The following is a 19,433-nucleotide window of genomic DNA, read 5'->3' as shown; positions in this document are numbered from 1 at the left end:
TGCAGACTGCCCTGGCCGCTGGCAGCCGTTCCCTGAGACCGCCAGCCAGCTTGGCCTGGCACTGTGCCCAGCAGCTCCACCACATTCTTGTCCACTGCAAGAACTCTCCGCTCTTGCCAGTGGCTCTGGGCCAGTGAGGGATCCTGGGCAGCCGCTGTCTAGGAACAGTTACTGGGTGATGGAGAGGACTAGGTGGCTTGACAGGTGGGACTGGTCCTCGCGCCTGGCCTCCCCTGGGCAGCAGGGCAGGGAAGATCTTGGGTCCTTCCAAGGCATTTCCCAGGATCCTCACCTCTTTCAGGCGATGCTCCTTCTCCGTCACAATGTGCTGGATCATCATAGCCACCGAGTAGACCCAGGAGATCACCATGCACAGAGGCATCATGTGCTCGATGACGAAGAGGAAGCTGGTGGGGCATGGGAAGAGAAGGGAGAGCTGGATGGCAGCGTCACCCCAGGGAATGGGGGAGAGCCCTGAGGGGACAAGACCCAGGGCAGTTGAGGGGCTCTCCCACCACCTGGGGAGGACCACAGGCCTCCGGTTCAGCAGTTCCCTAGTGCCCTGAAAGAGCTACCGATCCTGCCACTGTTTTATAACTGGGGAAACTGAGGCACAGGGTGGGGGAAGTATTTTTCAGAGCTCCTCTAACAATCCCATAGCAAAGGCCAGAGCAAAACCCAGGTGTCCTGGCTAGCAGGTCCCCAGCAGGCAGGCCAGCAGCAGCCTCAGCCCCGGCAGGCTCAGCCCAATGCCCTGCCTACCCTGACGTGGACAGGCCCTTTCTACCCTCCTGCCCTGGAGGGTTGGTGAGTTTGGGACTTTTCATGCCAGATGCTTCATCTGGACCACCATGTTTAGTAACCACCAACAGACCCATTTATCATGAATTTATAAAGCACCTATTATTTTCCCCAAGTCTTTTAGCCTCCAAGACTCCTGCAGCAGTGAGTTCTTCACTTGAATTATGAACTGGGAAAAAAACCCTTCCCCTTGCTTGCTTTGAGGACTCCCCTTAGACCAGTGGTCCAAGGAACAGGGCATAACTGGTTGCTCATCACTCCCAATGTCACCAACCTCTCTCAGGTCCTCCTCACTTGCCCCTTTTTCCCAGCTGAAGAGTCCTGGCCTATTTGGACTGCCCCAAGGGAAAATGGAAGCTCCATCCCCTACCCACCCTGTGGCCTGTGGGGCTACTCACTCGTCCCGGGTATAACAGGGGTATGGGAACATCTGCACGTAATTGCCAGGCTCCACCACATCGTGGCCAACAAATGTGTTGATGAGGGCACGCTCCATCATGTCTGAGGAGAAGGAGAGGCCAAGGTGAGCCAAGCGGCACAGGCAGGGGATGGAGGGCAGCCCTGGTGAGGAGCTGGCACTCACCCTGGATCCAGACAAAGCCGTAGAGGAAGTAGAAGCGCCCACCAGTGTTGGGGCCAGGCCGCCAGTATGCCCGCCGGATCTCGTTGGTTTTCTCAGTGAAGCTGGAGTTCTGCCGGATCTTGTACATGACGTGAGGGGGGAGCGAGCCATCCTTGTTGGTCTGGAAGATGACGCCTGCAGGCATGGGGGAAGGCAGGGAGGGCACTGGCACCACAGGAGTCTTGTGACACCAGCCAACACACCGTGACAGGCAGGGACATGAGAGCTCTGCTGGGACCCCCAGGATCAATGTGCCCCCAATGGGCCAAGTCAAGAAGCTAGCCCATGGTTACTGGGACCCAGGAAGGCTTGCATGATCCTGGCACAGGATCCAGCCCAGGGCAGGCAGCTGACAGAGATCCGTGGTGGGTGAGCTAGGACAGCCTCAGGGCTCTGGGCCTGGCAGGGCTTGGCCAGGGTTGAGGGACAGCAGGACTGGGGCCAGGAGGGAGAGGACGGGAACTGCAACAGGGAGTTGGCACAAAGATGATTCACTCAAAACATGCACCAAAGCAGTCAACATCCCAGAGTTGGCTCCAGGCCTGGGGCATGTCTGGCAAATGACACATCTTTAGGGACCCCCCCATAAAGGGACTGGTTCCTGGGAACATACTAGCAAAGACAGTGACGTTGTCCTGGTAGGCCTGATTCAGAGTGTAGTTGACGATGCTCTCCTCATCTGGGAAGCCCTTGAAGATGTCCACACTGACCTGACAGGAGGGAAAGACTAGTGAGATCCCACTGGCCCTCAAGGGTCCAGGATGTAGACCCTGCATACACTGTGGAGCATGCCACTCACAGCGACCCTGCAAGCCCCTGCTTTGCAGCCATTGCCTGGGCCAGCCCAGCCCACAAGGCCCAGCTAGTGGGGCAGAAAGCCCTTGGATACCCATAAAACCATGGAGATGGGCACATCTGCCTTTAACATCTCCCCAAAAGCTTCTACACTGGAGAAGCCACCATCTCCTCCAGGTGTCCTGTCACTGTTTCTCCCCGTGATAGGGAAGATGCTGTGACCTGAACCTGTGGCCTGAAGGAGGTCAAAGCAGACTTGACCCCCTCTTTGGCCCTGTGGAAAGCCCTGCTCTGGGTAGTGAGTCCTGCTCTGGCCTCCACATGCCCACTGGCAGGCACAGCCTCACCTTGGCCATGAAGTGGACCCAGCCACAAGCAGCGTTGTCGATGGTGTCCAGCTGCTGAAGCAGGACACTGGCGTTGGGCAGGGAGAAGTTGCCATTGAGGAAGCCGTGGAGAAGGTCGCTGTCGGAGACATTCAGGATCTCTGGGTGCTTGTGGAGGTCGGCCATGAACTGGGACAGGGAGGCAGATATGGGAGAGGGAGTTGGGGTACCCCCTGCCTCTCAGTGCTGCCCTCCCTGTGGACACAGACAGGACAAACCCTTCCCAGAAATCCTCCTGGGGACAAGGGGGACAGTGTCCACCCTGCACAAGGAACCCAGCCCAGTGCTCGCAAGAGCAGGGTAGGCACCCAGGGACAACCTGAGCACCTTCACATGAAGCATCTGTTCCTGTATCCTACCTCCCCCTGTTAGCACAGAGTCTAAGAGAGGTAGGTGGGAGCAGGAGACCCCCTTCTTGCCCCTGGGGCAGTAAGGCCCAGTCAGGTTCAGGCCCCGCAGCACTATCCTACCTGCTGGAGCCAGTGGATGCGTCTCTGCAGCCTGCCCTCCTCCAGGTAGGCCCTGATCTCAGGGGAGATGTTCATCCATGCCTTGGCGTAGTGGGTGACATTGCCCACAAAAGCAAAGGTCTCGTTGGCCTGGGGGGAGGAAGGTCATGCAGTGGGAAGGGGCAAGGGCACCCAGCTCTTCAGGAGGTGCTGCCCTCCACCACTAGCAGCCACGGAGACATCTGCCCACCTCCCTGCAGGCATTGCCATCCCAACACACTCCAGAGTGGCTACACATTTCCAACGGCACTGGCTAGCTCAGCCCTGGCCTCACACAGTGCACCATCCCTGCTGAGCTTGTCTGGGCAAGCATGTCCCTCTTGGAGCAGGACTGGTGGGAGAGGAAGGATGTGGGTCCTGGCCTCTGCGCCAGCATGAACCTAAGCCCTCACCTTCAGGATGACCTTGTCTACTTCAGTGCCCACAGGCGCGTAGAGGATTTTGGGGTTGCTCGTCATAAGATGTACAAGGAGGCCCAGGTTTCGTTGCTCCTTGCTGGTGAAGCCCAGAGAGCTCATGTTGCCCTGCTTCAGTGCCTCAGGCTCGATCGTCCTGCAAACATGGGTCAGTCCTGGGTGCAGGGGCTTTAGGAGCGCAGGGTACCACCTAGCATGCCCCCAAATGCCTCAGCGCTGGGGCAGTGCAGGTCTCCCCACCATGGAAACCAAGGGAGGAAGAGGGGGTGCTATAGCAGCATCGTGCCAGGCCTGGCACCAGGTAAGCCACCCTGCCAGCATGCTCCTCCTGCACCTCCCCTGGAAGTGTCCATGCTAGGGTGCAAAACTCACCCCAGCCCTCCCACCCCCTGCCCAGGCTCCCTGTCCTCCCCGGCTGCTGCCAAGGTGGAGGATTTTACAGCGACTCCCAAACCAGTGAGATGCCAGAGTGTTGCTGCCTGGCATGGAAAGCTTCCCTTGGCCATGGCCACATGGGCAGAGCACGGGCACAAGGACTCGCTGTGGCACCAGTCTCACCCAAGGGCTCAGCGAGGGATGGTCTGGGCTCCCTTCATCACTGGCAGAGGCAGGGTGGGCTCCCCTGCACCCACTGCCTCAACGGGATGGGAGCACCTAAGTGCCCAGCCACTGGCCATCACACCGTCTGTGTGCCCAGGCTCTGCATCCACCTCCTCCAAGGGCTCCTACCGGTTGTTCCCGCACAGGATGGGCTGCAGCCCAGCCCACAGCTGCACAAAGGCTGAGAACTGCCCCTGTGGGTTTTCGCCTCCTGGCTCGCCCTCCCCATCACTCTCCTCCTCTGCTGTGGTGTTGCTGCCTGCTGTGGTGTTGCCACTGGCCCAGCTGGTGCTGTTGGCAGTGGGTGGTGGGGCCTTGCTGGCACAAGCTCCTTTGGGCAGCAGCTTGGCCAAAGCTGAGAGAATATCCATATCGCGGAGAACCTTCTCCATCTCCATGAGGTCCTCAAGGAGGGCATGGAGCCGGTGCTGGGTGGCCGTGCTGTTCACCTCATCCAGCTTCAACTGCAAAGTCAAGCAGATAAGGAGTTACCCTGGCCAGGAAACTAGTGCAAAGGGGCATCCCGCTCGCCTGCTACTGGAGAAAGGGACTCAAGGGGGACTCCTAATGATGGCATGTTCCTTTTCCCTGGTAAAGGGCTAGAGCCATGCCCAGCTGGGCCCCAGGACTTGTCCCTTTGCATCCTTAGCAATTGGGCAGCAGGAGGCACTGACGGAGTCTTGCTGGGGAACAGGAGATGCATCCTGCAGGCAGAATGTTCCCTATTAGTCACAGAAAGGGACACATTAGATGAGGATAGGATGAAGAAGGAGACTCCAGACAGGGCCTTAAGAAGTTGTGCCACTGAGGGCTTTACCAGCCCTGGGGAGAGAAGCCCCGTCGGACCCTGCAGGGGACATGCTGGGAGGACACAGGGTGCTGGGGGCACCCAGCAGTGCTCTGCCCCTTGCCACATCCAACGGGCAGTGTGAGTGGGTGCCAGGAGAGGGACATCATCTGTGGTCCCACTGGAGCAGAGAGGCAGGAGAGGACCAACCCCAGGGACCTACTGGGCAGGGGGGAGATGCCCTGTGAGAGGGTGGGGGGTGACCAGGAGGGGACAGGCCGTGTCCTGAAGCCTGGCACAGAAATCTGGGTTGGGAAAGGAGTCCTGTGGTCCGAGAGCCTGGTCCCACACAGCTCCCAGCAGCTAGGGAAAACCTGCCCAAGACACATCACTGTCTTGCACTCACCCTGCTGACGATTTTGCGGGAGTCCAGCTGGTCCTTGAGCTCGGTAGCCAGCTGGGTGAAGCGCTCCTCACGGGCCACCTGGCTCCCGTTGCACACCAGCACCCGGTAGGCCTGTAGCAGTGCCTGCTGACTTGGGGCCACGCGGAGAAGGTGCCGCAGCCCCCCTTGGCTCTGGTCGCACGTGAGGTGCTCCAGCACTGGCGCCGTGAAGATGATATTCTGCAGGGCAGGGAGCCAGCAGCATTATTGCCCCCAGAATGAAGAGTCCCCGGATGGGCCAAGACATCTCAGCAATGCCCAAAGCCCTGGTGATTTCTCCTGCTCCATTCTCATGTGCCCTCATCTCCGCACAGGAGACAGAGGGCAGATAGGGAATCTGTCCCCACCCTGGGCACTTGGTGAAGAACTGGCCATGTGCCATAACCAGCCCAGCAGAGAGCCCAACCGGAGCCCAGTAACTCCCTGGAGGGGTCTGCTCCCAGCATGGGCTCCGGGATATCTACCTGTGGAGTCTGTCTTCCCCCGGCATGAGGCTGCTCACCTCCATCTCTGTGACGAAGGCCTGGGGGTTGTAGGAGTCGGTGGGCCCCGGGGTGGCACTGGTGAGGCCCAGAGCTTGCGAGAGCAGGCGGAGCAGGGTCTGCCTGTGCGAGGCTCTGGAGGGGTCGCGCAGGGCCTTGTGTATCAGCCCTTCCCGCAGGGTCCTCCAGCCACTGGGGAGGCTCTTCTGCAAGAGGCACCTATGGCAGTGGCTGTCCCCAAGGCCCCCCTCCATCCCTTGGTCCCCCCCAAGTATACATGTGGCACGCACATCCATGGTCTCCATGGAGGGTGCAGGAAAAGGGGACATGCAGATTTTGGGGATTACAGCCCCTGGCAGAGCATAGGACTTGGTCTCCACAGCCAAGGTCACAGGAGCTGACAATTTTTGCCCCATCCTCCAATGTCCTGGCAGTGCAACCCATGTGGCAACCCATGCTGCAGTGGGAAACTAAGGCACAGAGACTGGCCTTCCTCAAAGTGCAGTGGCAGTGCCAGGATGGGACCACAGCACCCCTGGTTCCTGCTCCAGCCACTTGATAATGTCCCTTCTGCCTGGAAAGACAACCCCAAATAACTCTGCAGCATGGTGCAGGGCTGGGGCAAGCCAGGCAGGCAGGCGTAGAGGGGAGAGGAAGGACAAGCTACACCCTGCTATGTCCTCCACCTGGGGCACCAAAACACTTCTCACCTCTAGCTTCAAGATCTTCTCACTGGGGCCAAACCGATCCCACAGATCTCTCTCATGGGTGTCGTCGGGTGCCAAAGGAGAAGATCCAAAATAAAGGTGGTACACCTGCAACGGGGATGTGAGCAGGGCAGTGAGCATGCCATGGAAGAGCATGCTGAGAGTGGAGGGAGCTGTCTGCCCAGCAACGCCCTGGCATGGGGGCCAAGGGGCAAGAGGGCAGGATGTGTCCCTGTTGGGTGCCTGCTGGCTCCCCACCATGAGCAGACCGCAATCAGGGCTAGGGCTCGGTCAGGACATGCACATCTGCTGTTGTAGCTCACTGTCCCTGGAAAAACTTGTCCCTCCATCCCCACACTGTTATGCAGGGCCTGCCCCATTCTGCTCACTTACTTCCTGGAGGTCAATGCTGGAGCCCAGGAGGAGATTGGCTGTGCTGTTGGGGAGGGACAGATTCTGTGTGAGGAAACGGTGCAGTTCGCCCCGATCCTTGGCTGCCCACGCCAGGGTGAAGCCGGATCCTGGCAAGGAACAAAACAGGCAGCACAAGGTCAGAGCAGCTACATATGGCTGGGAAACAGGGCATGGGCCCATGTAGGGGACACCTCACACCTGGTCCTGCCCCTGCATGCAGGGCCCACAGGGATGAAAGAAAGTGGTGGGGCCTTGCCACACGTTGCCACATGGCTCAGTGGCTGGCGTGGGAGCAGGCAGGACGCCCTCACCCTGCCTGCTGCTGCTCCGAGACCGCATCTGCCCATCCCCACCTGTGCGGGAGTATGCGGGCTGGCAGGGCACAACGCCTACCTGCTCGGCTGCTGAAGTGGGTCTCCATGGAGCTGGGCTCACTGCTGCTGAGGGCCTCCAGGCGCCGGCGCAGGGACTCCAGCTCCTCTTCCAGGCCTGGGTGGTCTGGGTCGAACAAGTTACTTTGCTCCACCACTTCACTGAGGTGCTCGAGGAGCTGTGTTACCCTGAAGAGAGCAGAGTACCTTGGGGGTGTCAGCAACAGGGGCTGTGGCCATACTGCTGGGTTGGTGTGTGCTCCTCCGCAGAGGCAGGGCATGACCCTGGGGTGGGTCCAAGCCCCCTGGGGTGCACATGTGGGGAGCTGTGCTGCCTGGGACAGCAGGTGCAATCGCCCAGCCACATGGTCCCCACACTGCTGCCCCCAGGAGCTTCCCTTGCCTTCATATCAAGTCGAAACACATGCCAAGGATATGAAGGAGAGCACCAGCATCTCAGAGAGTCCCTGAGGGGCCATCTCCTTCCCTCCTCCCAGCAGACTGCCAGGCACCTGAGACCCTGCAAGCCCAGAGGGAACAGGCTGAGATGTCTTCTGCACCTTGGGGACCCGGGAGACTGCACCCAAATGCTTTGGAGGATACAAGCTGGTGCATTTTTTCATATGAGACACCGCCAGTGTGAGAAGACGTATGTTGCACACGTGTGCCTGTGCTGCACGGGATGAACAGGGGTTGGAGAAAAGGAGAACAGGGTGAGGACCCAACTCACGTGGAATTGGAATACTGCAGGAAGCCAAATTCATCCCGCTGGCCATCCGGACACAGGGACTGCATCACAGGTAGAATCCCAGCTGAGGTGAGGGGGGCCGCCGTGTAGAAAGCTGGAGCCAGAGGGAGCCCGCACAAGAGCCAAGAGAAAGATAAGGGGCAGGGGAGGAGAGGGCCACCAGAGAGACAGACACTCAGTTCAGAGAGAAGCAGGAACACTGCACCATATGACCACCATGGGAGGTTACACCTCAAGGCAGGAGGGCAGACGGCAAAGGTCAGAAGTCTGCTGCTTTCATTGCATTGCCACAAAGGGTCTCCCCGGGCTGGAGGCTTTTCAGGGATCTGGGCAGGCTACTCCTGCCTGTCTCCAGGGCACCCCGAGGGGCTCCGAGGTCATACTTGCCCTCTTCACCCTGCCCGCTCCCCTCTGGGCGATGGTGGCCCTCCCACCCCAGGATGACACTGGACTTCTGACCCTTGCCCTTAGGACTGCCAGCAACCTCCCCTGGCCTCTTGGCCGCTCTTGTTAGTAAGTCTGAGAGGCACCACTGGATTTTCCGGGGAAGAGGAAGAAGAGAAAGAATATGACAGGGTAAAGAGTTGGCACCCACAGCTCTCCAAGCCCCCATGGCCCCCTCTCGAAACCCATCCTCTTCCCTGCCTGTCTGCCCCAACATGTGGCTGGAGGAGGTGAGAAGAAATGGCAAACTGAGGCAGAGGGGAGAGATGGAAAAAATGAGGAGCAACGAGGAGACAGCAAACATTCACCCACAACCCTGGTATTTGATGACTATTCCTAACCAAGGCGTTCACATGTCCTGGGGTCTGAGGTGAGAGGAGCCCAGCAGTCCTACCTGTTCCCATCCCTAATGGGGTGAGTTGTCACCAGCCAATGACTCTTGGGGACTGAGGTTCCTGCAAAGTGGTGCCATTTTTAGGAGCGTCTCACCCCTGAGCCTGAAGCTGTATTAGGCACTAACTTGTCTGGCAGAGCCCCAGTTCCTGGCAGGATTTCCTGGCTCAGCCCAAGGGGAATTGCTGGTGTGAGGCTGCAAAGGCGTCGGGGACAAGCCTGGCCTCTCACTCCTAGTGGGGATGGTGCTGGGCACAGCAAGGAAGGCTCGAAAGCAGCCTTTCCTTGGTAAGAAGGCCTGGGCCCCACTCCAGCCCAGTGACTGACATCTGGGTGGCAGCAAGGTGCCATGATCTGGAGATGCTGCCCTGAATAAACATCAGCTGGCTGGTTCTCCACACCTCCAACCAAGAGGCCGACACAGTAGGACCTTCCTCTTGCCCATCCTCCCCATCAGCCCTGGTAGACCCAGAGTTAGAAGATCAGTGCTGTTAGCACAGCCACGAGAGGCAGGAGCTGGTGAAGAGGTGCTTCTGGGCACTGAAAACAGATATCCCAGGGCAAACAAGGCCCAACATTGCACGGGACAGGCCAACAGCCCAGTCCCAGGCGAGTGAGGAAAGCACTCTGCGCTGACAGCTGTGCCACAGTTAGGTGACAAAGCCAGGCATCAGGTCACTGGGCATGTCCCAGCCCACCAGCAGGGTGGCATCTCGCTGTCCTCCAGGCCCTTTCTAGTAGTGTCCCAACCTAATGGATCTGTCCTGGCTGCATGGGGCTGGGACAAGTCCCATGACAGCGAGGGGGCTGGGGAGCCCTCTCCAGCCAGGCTGCTTTGGGGGACAAGAGTGGGGGATCACAGGCAAAACTGGGCAATCACATGTTACATCAGAGCCTGCATCCAACAGGGTTTGCCCCAGGAGAGAGGGAAGAAGGGACAGGATGAGCCTCTGCCTGGCCTGGAAAGCCATCTCCAGCCTTGAACAACCTTGGTCACAGCCATGATCAGCCTCAGCACCTGGTAAACCAGGCACTGGCTTTGGGCAAAGAAAACTGTATGGAGACACCACCATGGACTGGTCTAAGTAGGGCAGCACCAAAGGGGTCGGGGGCAGTCAGAGCTGCAGGCACAGCAGAAAAGGGATGATATGGCCCATGCTGGTCTGCCCAAGCTCATCTTCACCAGCCGAGAAGGAAGGAGATGACAGGGTTACAGAAGTGCAGATTAGGCCAGAGTGAGTGGAGCCAGTGGGCTCTGTCTCCCCAACACGCTTCACTGGCAAAGGCAGAGGAAGGGAGGGAGAAAGAGGCACCCACCCATCCAACCAACTTACAGACTGGAGCATGCAGTAGAGGCATGGAGGGCAGGCGGGCGGGGGTGATGGTGGGAAAGAAAAAGAAAACATGAGAGAAAAGAAAGAAAAAAACAAACAAAAAACCCCCACAACACACACTGCACATCAGAGACAGGGTGGGGACCAGCGCACTGCCCACCAACGCCTGCAGCCTGGGCCCCGGCACTCCTTGCATCTTGGCTCTCCCTCGCACGCCACCAGGACGCAGCTGAAACACAAGCTCAGATCACTGTTAACCTGGGCCACAGCTGGGGTCCCAGGATCCATCACCCCACTCCCCCTAAGCGCCTTTGTACAGAGACAAAACGTCCTTTCTAATGTCATCTGAAGGCTATTTGGGCCTGGTCACCCCCAGAGGAGCTCCCAAGGCTCAGAACGATACTGGTTGTCCAAACCCTCCTGTTTCTGGATCTGCCAGCCCAGAGGCTGAAGGTGCTGTCTGACTAGCAGCTCAAACCCTCACTGCAGCGCCCTGGCACCCAGCGCCCGGTGCTACACCGCTGAAAGGCCCCTGCCCCTCTAGGTCCCTGCTGACTGCCAGAGATTCCCGCTTGGCCCCCAGGCTATCCCCAGAGGGTCGGAGGAGCTCCCCGAAGCCTCGGGGTGATCCCGTCCCAATCCCGAGTGAGGGTGCCCCAGGCATCACCCCTGCTCACGCTCACCTTCCTTCACAGGGATGGTGGGCTTCTTCTGCCGCAGTCCCAGGAGAATGAAGAAGAGCACCAGGGGGATGAAGATCTCAAAGGCTAACACCCACTGCGGATGACAAAGTGGAAGGGACCATGACACTTGGGTAGAGAACCTGGCTACGAAGGAGGAGCGCAGGCAGCAGCACAGGGGTCTCTGGGGCATCCCTCTGTCCTCTCCCAGGAGATGCTATGGTTGCAGGGGTGACTCGGTGCGGTGTGGGGCCAGTGCCCGTGTCTTTCCAAGTGCCTGATGGCACTGCTGTTGCTCAATCCCACTGGGACCCAGAGATGAGCGGAAGCCAGGTTGTGTGGGCTAGTTGCAGCTAGGTTATGTGGCACTGGAAAGCTGGAGGGCACCTGGAGATGGAGGGCACTGGGCTGGGCAAAGCCCAGCAACCTGCAGCAGCCCTGGGGCTGGACTGAGCCCTCAGAGCCAAGCCTGGCTCCAGGTGCCCTGATCCTGGGAGAGCCAACATGTGTGTGTGCACCCTGAGCCCAGGCTGATACTCCTGCCCTTAGGAGACAGCCCGGGGGTATCTGAGCCATATGTGCGGCCATGGATGTGGTGAGGCCACGCCCACAAGACACAAAGGCCCTGTCACCCACCAGTGCTCTCCATCACGACGACAGAGTGCAGCCTTAGAGGGTCAAATCTACAACCAGCTACCTGGACACTTGGGTTTTTTCCACCTCCCATCACACCCTACATGTCTCAGTCTCCTCCATCCTGCAAGGAGAGGACTTCCGAGGAGGTTGAGAGTGCCACTTCCCGGTCTTGTGCCCTCTGCCCAGCACCCCCTCCATGCCCATCCAGGAGGCAACCAGCTGCACAGGATTTCCAACAGTGGCATATGGTAAATCACAACAAATCCTCAGGAATCCCTGACCCCAATAGCATGCGCAGCCCAGACTGGGTTCTGCACACTGAGACTTGGGGTATGGGTACAAACACCTTCAACCACTTCCAGTAGCCAGTGGCCAGCACGCTTGTCTTGTTGTCAACGCAACCTCATCCTGGGACGCCCAATGCTCAGTGGAGGCAAGGAGAAGGCTGGTACAGCAAGCTGCCCCCCAGCAAGCTCCCAGCCCCGGCCATGGGCTTGGCAGGTAATTGGGGGCCCTACAGCGAGGGAAGCAGCCTGGCAGGGCAGGCAGGCCCCTGCCCCATCGCCAGTGCCAGGGCTGCCAAACTTCCGGCAAGTGACTGGGCTTTGTGCAGTGCAGTGCTTCAGTTTCCTCATGCTAAGGAAGGGTACCAGTTCAGGGGTGCCATGCTTTTGGTGGTGAGTTTGCACTGAGAGTGGCCAGAAAAAATCACGGCCCTATTTCTGCCCCTGCTGCCAAATGAAGGAGAAACATCGTTGCTGGGGAAACTGAGGCACAGGGGGCAAGGTGAGCTTACCTCAATTCACTCCAGGGCCAGACTAGAACCCAGGCATTCTGAGAGGGGGCCACATGGACCCAGTGTGTTAGTAGAGGGACCATGCATGAGACGCCACCCCAGGACTGCCTTTGCCTAGGTTCCCAGAGCAACCTCCCTGCACACCGGAAACTGCTGCCACATCTGGCACTGCAGACCCCAGTCCCACTCATGCGGAAGGTGCTCATTATGGCACCTGCAAGCCACCCCTGTCCCACCTTGCTCCTGCTCCAGCCCAGTCACCCATGCTGACCAGACACAAGCTGCTTCCCGGGGAATGGCACGCCATGAGGAGCAGGCCTAGGACCTTGGGGTCTTGTGAGCGTGAGCCGATGGCCACAGCAGGCATTGAGGGATCCAACAAGCTCCCTTTGTGGGAGGGGGGGCCTGTTTCACACCAGGCAGCCAGGGCTGGGGTCTGATGGGATGGAGACCTAGCAAACATCTGCCATGCTCAGCTGGGGAGCCCTGGGAAAGGTCCCTGCTGCCCAACTATCCGTCCATGCCACAGGACATGCCAGCTAGGCTCTCAGGGTGAGATTGCCCATGATCCCTGGGTCAGGTTTATCCCCGGCCACTCTCCCAGGAGGTGGGCTCATCTCACCAGAGAAGACAACAGTGACTCAGCCCAGAAAGGGGACAACGCCCACAGGATTTGTCTGGAGGCCAGCCCAGGCAAAGCCGTCCCCACAACTTGGCCAGAGCCATATGCCCCCGGGAAGGGTGGACCCCCCTCCCCAAGCAGCGTCCCTGGGCAAGTGGACGCAGAGCTGAGCACTGGCTCCGTCTCTTCGAGCTTTCTGGGTAAATGCTGTTCCCTGCTCTGCTCTCCCAGCCTGGGCCACCCTGGGGTTAGGACAGCAAGAAGCAACTCTCCGTGTACGGAAGGAGAGCAAAACCAATCCATCCCGAAGGATCCTGTTCAGCAGAAGTGCCCTCCCAGTGAGTCCTAGTGCTTTAAAGAACTACAGAGGATGAAGACCATAAATCACAAACTGGTAACTCAGTATAAATCTAGATTTTAAAATGAAGAGAGGATTTTAAAATGAAAGTGACTGCTTGGAATGACATGACCAGCAGCAGGTGACAGGAGGCCGGGCCCTTCTGTCAGTAGCAGCCTCGCTTCCCCTCCAGACTCATCCAAGGGCTGAAAGCACCCTGCCAAAAAGTTAATTCAGGCAAACAAATACACAGCAAGTGGAAGAACCCCCCAAACAAGGATCCCATGCTGGCACATGGCCAAGGGACTCTGGCGGCACCTCCGGGCCCTGCTACTGCACCACGTCAGCGCAGAGGGCGAGCAGGCTCCTGCGCACACATGGCTCTGCTCCCAGGCTGCATCCTGCACACGCAGGACACGGCTGCACCCATGGGCCCTACCCCAGGGGCAGGACAGAGCTGGGGAAGGGACTGGCACTGCTCAAGGGGAAAGACTGCCATTTCTCCTTGCCAAATATGTCTCAGTCACCCACATGTGGGGGCAACTCCCTTATACCCTTAACTTCGCCCTCTCCAGCACCAAAGGGGCTAAAAAGAGCACGAGGGCCTTGGGGAATAAATGCTTCCTTGGCAGCTCCATCCCAACACCATGCCAACCTCCAGCCTGCAGGCAAGGGCCAGCACAACCTGGGCTGTTGACCCCATGTGGGGCTGGGATGCAACCCCCCAGTGCAGGGAAAGGAATGGCAGAGCCCAGCAAGCTCCAAAGCTCGCTTTCGGCTGCAGCCGTGATGTTGGGCACTGCACACCCACCCCATGCCCACACGCTGCGCTGCCTCCAGCCACCGGCTTAGTCATCTGCTCAGCCCCAGCACAGCAAGGAGCCAACTGGGAGGAGGTTTCCAGGAGCCGCAGCTGGGAACAGCAGGGTGGCAGCCGGGGAGCAGGTCCAGGCACTTGCTGGCACAGTGGCTCCTGGGTTTTGTTTTGGGGGAAGGAAACACCGGAGAAACAAGGGCCAGCCGGGAGGAGGCCAATCCGAGGCCAAAGGATGCCCAAGGAGCGAGGCTGGCCAGGCTGGGTAGCCCTGGAGTGGCGCCAGGACCTCCAGCTGCCCCGCTCCGCTGGGGGATCCCTTTTCTGGCTGGCATGACAAGCGGCAGGCATGGTCCCAGGTGTCACAGCACCCCTCTGCCAGGCAAGGGGATGTCACGGGAGCACCCAGGCCTCGCCGCGGGCAGCCAGCGGCACCGGGCGCCTGTTGTGCGGCGGCTTTTGTCCTCTGCTCGGGGCCCTGTTTACCAGGCGCACAATCGGGCCTCTGTGCGCAAACATTTGTGGGTCTGTGCCCTCCACCAGCCCCGCCTGGCACCTCCCGCTGATCCCCGCGTACCAGGCGGGGGCTCAGTTCGGCACTGTTCAGCCCTTGTTGGGAAAAGGAGGGCCCTGTTTGTTCATTTGTTTTTTTTGATGTGGGTCATTGACCCTTTGGTCAACTCGTTCCCCAGAAGCTCAGGGCCAGGAAGGTGCAGGGATGGGGGACACGCAGCCCCCACAGGCAGTGGGGGTGCAGCGCAGTGCCCATCTGCCCCTCCTGCCCACCACGGTGAGGGTGATGGAGGCCATGGGGCCGGAGCGCGTAGCGAGACCCGCTCCAAGGTGGCAGCCCCCAGGGCCTGGCCTCGCAGCCCCTCAGGTTGTCACCGCTGGGCACATTTTGGGAGCAAGACTGCACAGCGCAGCCCTGATGCCCTCAACATCTCTGCCATCCCCTTAGGACATCCTCCCTCCAAACAGCCCCTTCCCATCTCACATTCCCTACCCCAGCCCCTCACCAGGACACTGACTCTCTGTTCTGGGGGACCACGCACCATCCTGGACCAAGGCACCATCCTAAAGAAAAAAACAAAAAACCAAAAAAACCCCCCAAAACCCCACAAGGCCACATAGGGACAGACTCCCAGGTCCTTGCAGCCTGCCAAGAGGGCACCAGCCCTGGGGGATCCTTCAGGATAAGAGCTGGTAGGATCACAAGATATATTGAGCCCTGGCTCCCTGCTTTCCGCAGCCCCAGGAAGGCAAGGGATGAGGCCCTGGGTGCTGCCAGTATGGTGTGGACATAAGGCAGATAGCTCCCCACAGGGTGGGCGTTCAGCTTCCTGGAGCACCAGGCCAACAGTTTAGAGTCTATGCCGCACCCTTGCCACGGCAGGGAAGGGGCAAAGAGCAGAGAGGAGAAGCAGCTGGGCAACGCCAGGGCCATATGGTGCAGCACGGCCTGAGCAACAAGGAAGCAGCCTCCTGGCCAGCAGAAATGCTGTGCTACAGCTCGGGGTTAGCGTGATGCAGTTTGCATGCTGTGAGAAGGGTCCTTGATGGCCAGGCTGATGCTGGGCTTCAGCAGGACAACTCCACCGCCATCCCCCTTTGCCCCAGCTCATGTGGCACAGGACACATGTGGCAGCAGGTACGTTGGGACAGCCAGGCTGGGCTTTCCCCACAAGGCTAGCCAGGCCCAGGATGGAGGCAGCTCTCCGCATGCCGATTGCCACCACTGAGGGTTTGCTCCATCCCTCCTGCCCACTGCCAGAAAGCTGCCTGTGCCTGCGGCAACACCAGGAAGCTGTCACCTTACGTAAGTGTGACGCAGCAGAGGAGTGTTAAGAGCCCTCCACTGACAGAGACCCCTCCAAGCCAGGGTGCGGCTGCTGCCTCGAGCCTGCTCTCCTAGCTCCAAAACCTGCGGTGACCCCAGTGAAGCCCCCTTCACCCCAGACCTGCCATATCAGCACCACCTCCAGCCCAAGCCTGGCCCCGGGGACTACTGAGCCAGCTCCGAAATCCCCCAGCTTCTCTTCCACCTCCCTGGTCCAGCTCTGCTTGGACCAGTGTGCCACTAACTCCAGACCAGTCCTGACTCCTCCTGCCACTGCATCCCCTTCCCCGCTCAGCAGGACCCCTGCCCCCCCACCCCCTCCAAGATGGGTGGCATCAGCCTCCAAACTCATGGCAGAGCTGGGGGACACAGTACTGCTGGCCATCCCCCAACAGGACAAGACCAGACCTTCCTTCCCTCCCAAGGGTGGAGAGGAAAGCAGAGGGGCAAGAGCAGGATTCCTGGGCACCTACTGTTTGCCATCAGGGTGCTCTCTGGCTTCAGTCATGTCCCTCCTGCACTCTTTGCTCCAGGGGAAAAAAACAAAAACAACAACAACAACCCACAGCTGTTCCCTGTGGTGCAAACAAGCAAATACCGGCCCTGATCCAGCTGAAACAGCACCATGCACAGCTTGGGGCAAGCCTGGCCTAACAGTGAAAAAACCCTGTCCTGAGCTTGCTGCAGGAAAGGGCATGATTTACCTGATCTTTTACTGGGGAGGGATGAGAGGAAGACAAGCCCTGCTGCTGCCACCTTCTCCCCACTAGCCTCTTCTACAGGTCCAAGCTCTGCCCGTGGAGACCAGAGGCAGCAGGCACTGGGGTGCTGGCTCACGGAAGCCCCAGGGCATGGGGTCCCTCAGTTCCCAGAGAACCAACACCTAAACTTTTCCAATGACATTTAAAGGACAGAGGAAAAGCTTTGAAATTTGGAGCCATCAAAACATTGAATCACAGTGTCGTCAAATACCTGCTTATTGCAAACACAACCTTACAGCTGGGGAGTGCAAACAGATCAAAAGGCTGTCTTGATGAAAGAAGAGTACCAGAGACTTCAGATGAGCAAGGCCCCCAGCATCCCAGCCAAGCGCTCTGATCCTGTCTCCTCTCTGGCCCCTCTTCCAATATTTGACTGCTCTCCTTGTGAAGAATTTTTCCATTATATCTAAATCAGAACATCACTTGGTGCACCTTGGGCCCATTGCCTCTTGTCCCATCACCATTCACCTCCAGGAAAACATGCCTCCACCTCTGTACCCTCCCTTTACACACATGCCCAGATGACAGGCCTGCGAGGTGGGTTTGGGACACACCTTGGAGAAGAGAAATCTGGAGGCATCAAGTTATCTGGAGGAGGAACTCCCTGAACTGGATGACTAAAGCTTTCTATAACCCCTGCTCTTCCCTTCTTGAGCCAGGAACCCAAGTGAGAGCCAAGAACAGTTCTTCTTCCTGCTCAGGCAACACGCTGGGGCCATAGTTGGGTACCAGACCAAAAGATCCGACAGGACAAGCCAATGGGCAGCTCTTTCAGACAAGGACCCTGAATAGCTGCACCCAGTGGAGAGGTACCTCTCCCACCTCTTGCTTTTGCCTTCCATCCCACAGAGCATTTTGGTGAAACCTCACATTTCTGGACCTGCTCACATGTTCTCCAGCCTGGTGCCAGGTACCACTCTCCTGCAGCTACCAGCATGACCTCCCTTCCCAAGCTTGGCACCTGGTTTGCAGCAGCTCCTCACCCACGTTCCCAGGTGGGTTTCCTTTCTTGGCACCAAAATAATATGGGGTGCAGAGAAATCCAGTTCGATCCACTCTGTCACCCCCTTGCCCCCAAATAAACTCCCTCAGAAGGGGAGAATGGCCCCAGCCCTGCTCCCAGCAGGTGGCAGCACAGGGTCCGACTACAACAAATAGCACATCCAAGACACCCCATCAGCTGGACACATTTTGCCACCCATGATCCACCATGCCCATCATTTCCCTGTGCAGCAGCTCCAACACTGCACAAAGAGGGTCAAAGTGGGATCCAGTGCAGCATTAACGCTTTCAGCACCTGGCCTGCCAATCCCATCTCAAACCAGGGGTGGAAGGGCTGCAGCCATTCAGGCCTGCGTCCCTGCTGAACCACGAGGTCAGACTCCACTGGAGCCAGACAACAGTCAAAAATCCCCATGGAGACTCACCAGTGAGTCCCCCAGAACTGCACCTCACCAGGCAGCCTGCTCCACAGCTACATGCCGTGGCTGGAGACCAGAAAAATGCTGTACCTCCAGCGAAACGCAAAGGTGAAACAGGCTCAGCTCTCCAGGGAGCCCAGCCAGACCCAGGCAGGGCAGAAGGAAAGAGGCCATTGCTCCAGAAAGCCCAAGCCCATCCCTCTCAGTCACACCACCCGGCCCCATGCTGTTACACCGCTGCCCAAGTCCTCACTCAATTAAAGACGGCGGCCCAGGGCTCCTCGCCCGCAGGGGCAAGCCCCAGCAGAACAGCTGGGGGCAAAAGGAGCAATTTCAGGCTCTGGTGGCTCCTGCAGGCGTGCTCAGGAGAGCTTTGCACAGCCACAGGGTGCAGAGCAGCCGTACGGAGAGACGAGGGGAGGGCACGGCCTGAGGCAGAGCACCGCGTGTGCACGCGTGCTCACGGCCCGGCTGCAGGGGAGGAGCAGCGCGGTGCCTCGCAGCTGCCCGCCCTCCTCTCCGGGCCGCTGCAGCCATGAAAGAATCAGCAACAGGTGCCACCACACTGCTCCAGAAACCAGTGTGAGAGGCCTCCTGCCCCAGCAGGGGCGATCCAGAGGGATGCTGCCCAGCACGGCCACGCAGGCATTGCCCCAGGCACCCACCACCGCCCCCTCATCCCCCAGTGCTGCTGCAAACACGGAGGTCAAAGACCATCGCGAACCAGCACAGGGCCGGGCCTAGTCGACAGTTGCTGCCTTATCCAGCCGGCGGCTGAACTCTCAGCTGCCACCCCATCACGGGGGCCAGCTTTTGGGAGCACCTCTGCGGAAACAGGGTGCTCTCTCCTCCAGAGGTTCCCAGCTGTGGTCCCAGGCCTGGGTGGGGAGCTGCACCCTGGTGTAGGTGATGCTGCAGCAGCTCCCAGACAGTTCAGAGAAGAAGAACAAACCTCCTCTTCCTCCTCCCACCTGGCTTATTTTGGAAGCAACAAAGTTACCCTACACCTGGCCCTCTCCCACTCAGGGAGGAGAATGGAACAGATTTTTTTTGGACAACTCACTAGAGCAGTGGGAGCTTTCCCAGCTCTTACCCAAGGAGCAGGAGAAGGCACACATCCTTCCCAGCATGAGGCCAAACCTTTTCCTGCTCCCCAGCTGGCCTCCAGTCCTGCAGCACTGGATGCATCCTCTCCACACCCTGGGCTCAAACTACGGGAGCCCTGCTGATGTCAGAGACGCACCGCAAAACAGAAGCGGCTCTTAGAGTCTC

General features: G+C 58.9%; 1 protein-coding gene across 5 annotated transcripts in view; it reads right to left on the bottom strand.

The window, feature by feature from the left end:
• The window catches only part of ABCA2 (ATP binding cassette subfamily A member 2), a 43,524-nt gene that overhangs the window by 19,097 nt on the left and 4,994 nt on the right, over positions 1–19,433 (bottom strand). For 4 of the 5 annotated variants that reach the window (XM_067309411.1, XM_067309414.1, XM_067309412.1 and 1 more), the window contains exons 2-16: positions 10,938–11,031; positions 8,066–8,177; positions 7,358–7,524; positions 6,944–7,071; positions 6,554–6,658; positions 5,864–6,049; positions 5,323–5,541; positions 4,259–4,593; positions 3,506–3,665; positions 3,075–3,203; positions 2,566–2,733; positions 2,037–2,133; positions 1,385–1,558; positions 1,200–1,302; positions 293–407 (exon numbers count right to left, since the gene is read on the bottom strand). In XM_067309411.1, coding sequence (XP_067165512.1) covers positions 293–407; positions 1,200–1,302; positions 1,385–1,558; positions 2,037–2,133; positions 2,566–2,733; positions 3,075–3,203; positions 3,506–3,665; positions 4,259–4,593; positions 5,323–5,541; positions 5,864–6,049; positions 6,554–6,658; positions 6,944–7,071; positions 7,358–7,524; positions 8,066–8,177; positions 10,938–11,031 — 2,292 coding nt within the window. The remainder of the gene's footprint in view (positions 1–292; positions 408–1,199; positions 1,303–1,384; positions 1,559–2,036; positions 2,134–2,565; positions 2,734–3,074; positions 3,204–3,505; positions 3,666–4,258; positions 4,594–5,322; positions 5,542–5,863; positions 6,050–6,553; positions 6,659–6,943; positions 7,072–7,357; positions 7,525–8,065; positions 8,178–10,937; positions 11,032–19,433) is intronic. The other variant, XM_067309413.1, reaches the window with a different exon arrangement.

This window comes from Apteryx mantelli, chromosome 21 (assembly GCF_036417845.1).
Source record: "Apteryx mantelli isolate bAptMan1 chromosome 21, bAptMan1.hap1, whole genome shotgun sequence".
NCBI lineage: Eukaryota > Metazoa > Chordata > Aves > Apterygiformes > Apterygidae > Apteryx > Apteryx mantelli.
Note: the sequence above shows the minus strand (reverse complement) of the source record. Positions and strands in the feature narration are given on the sequence as shown.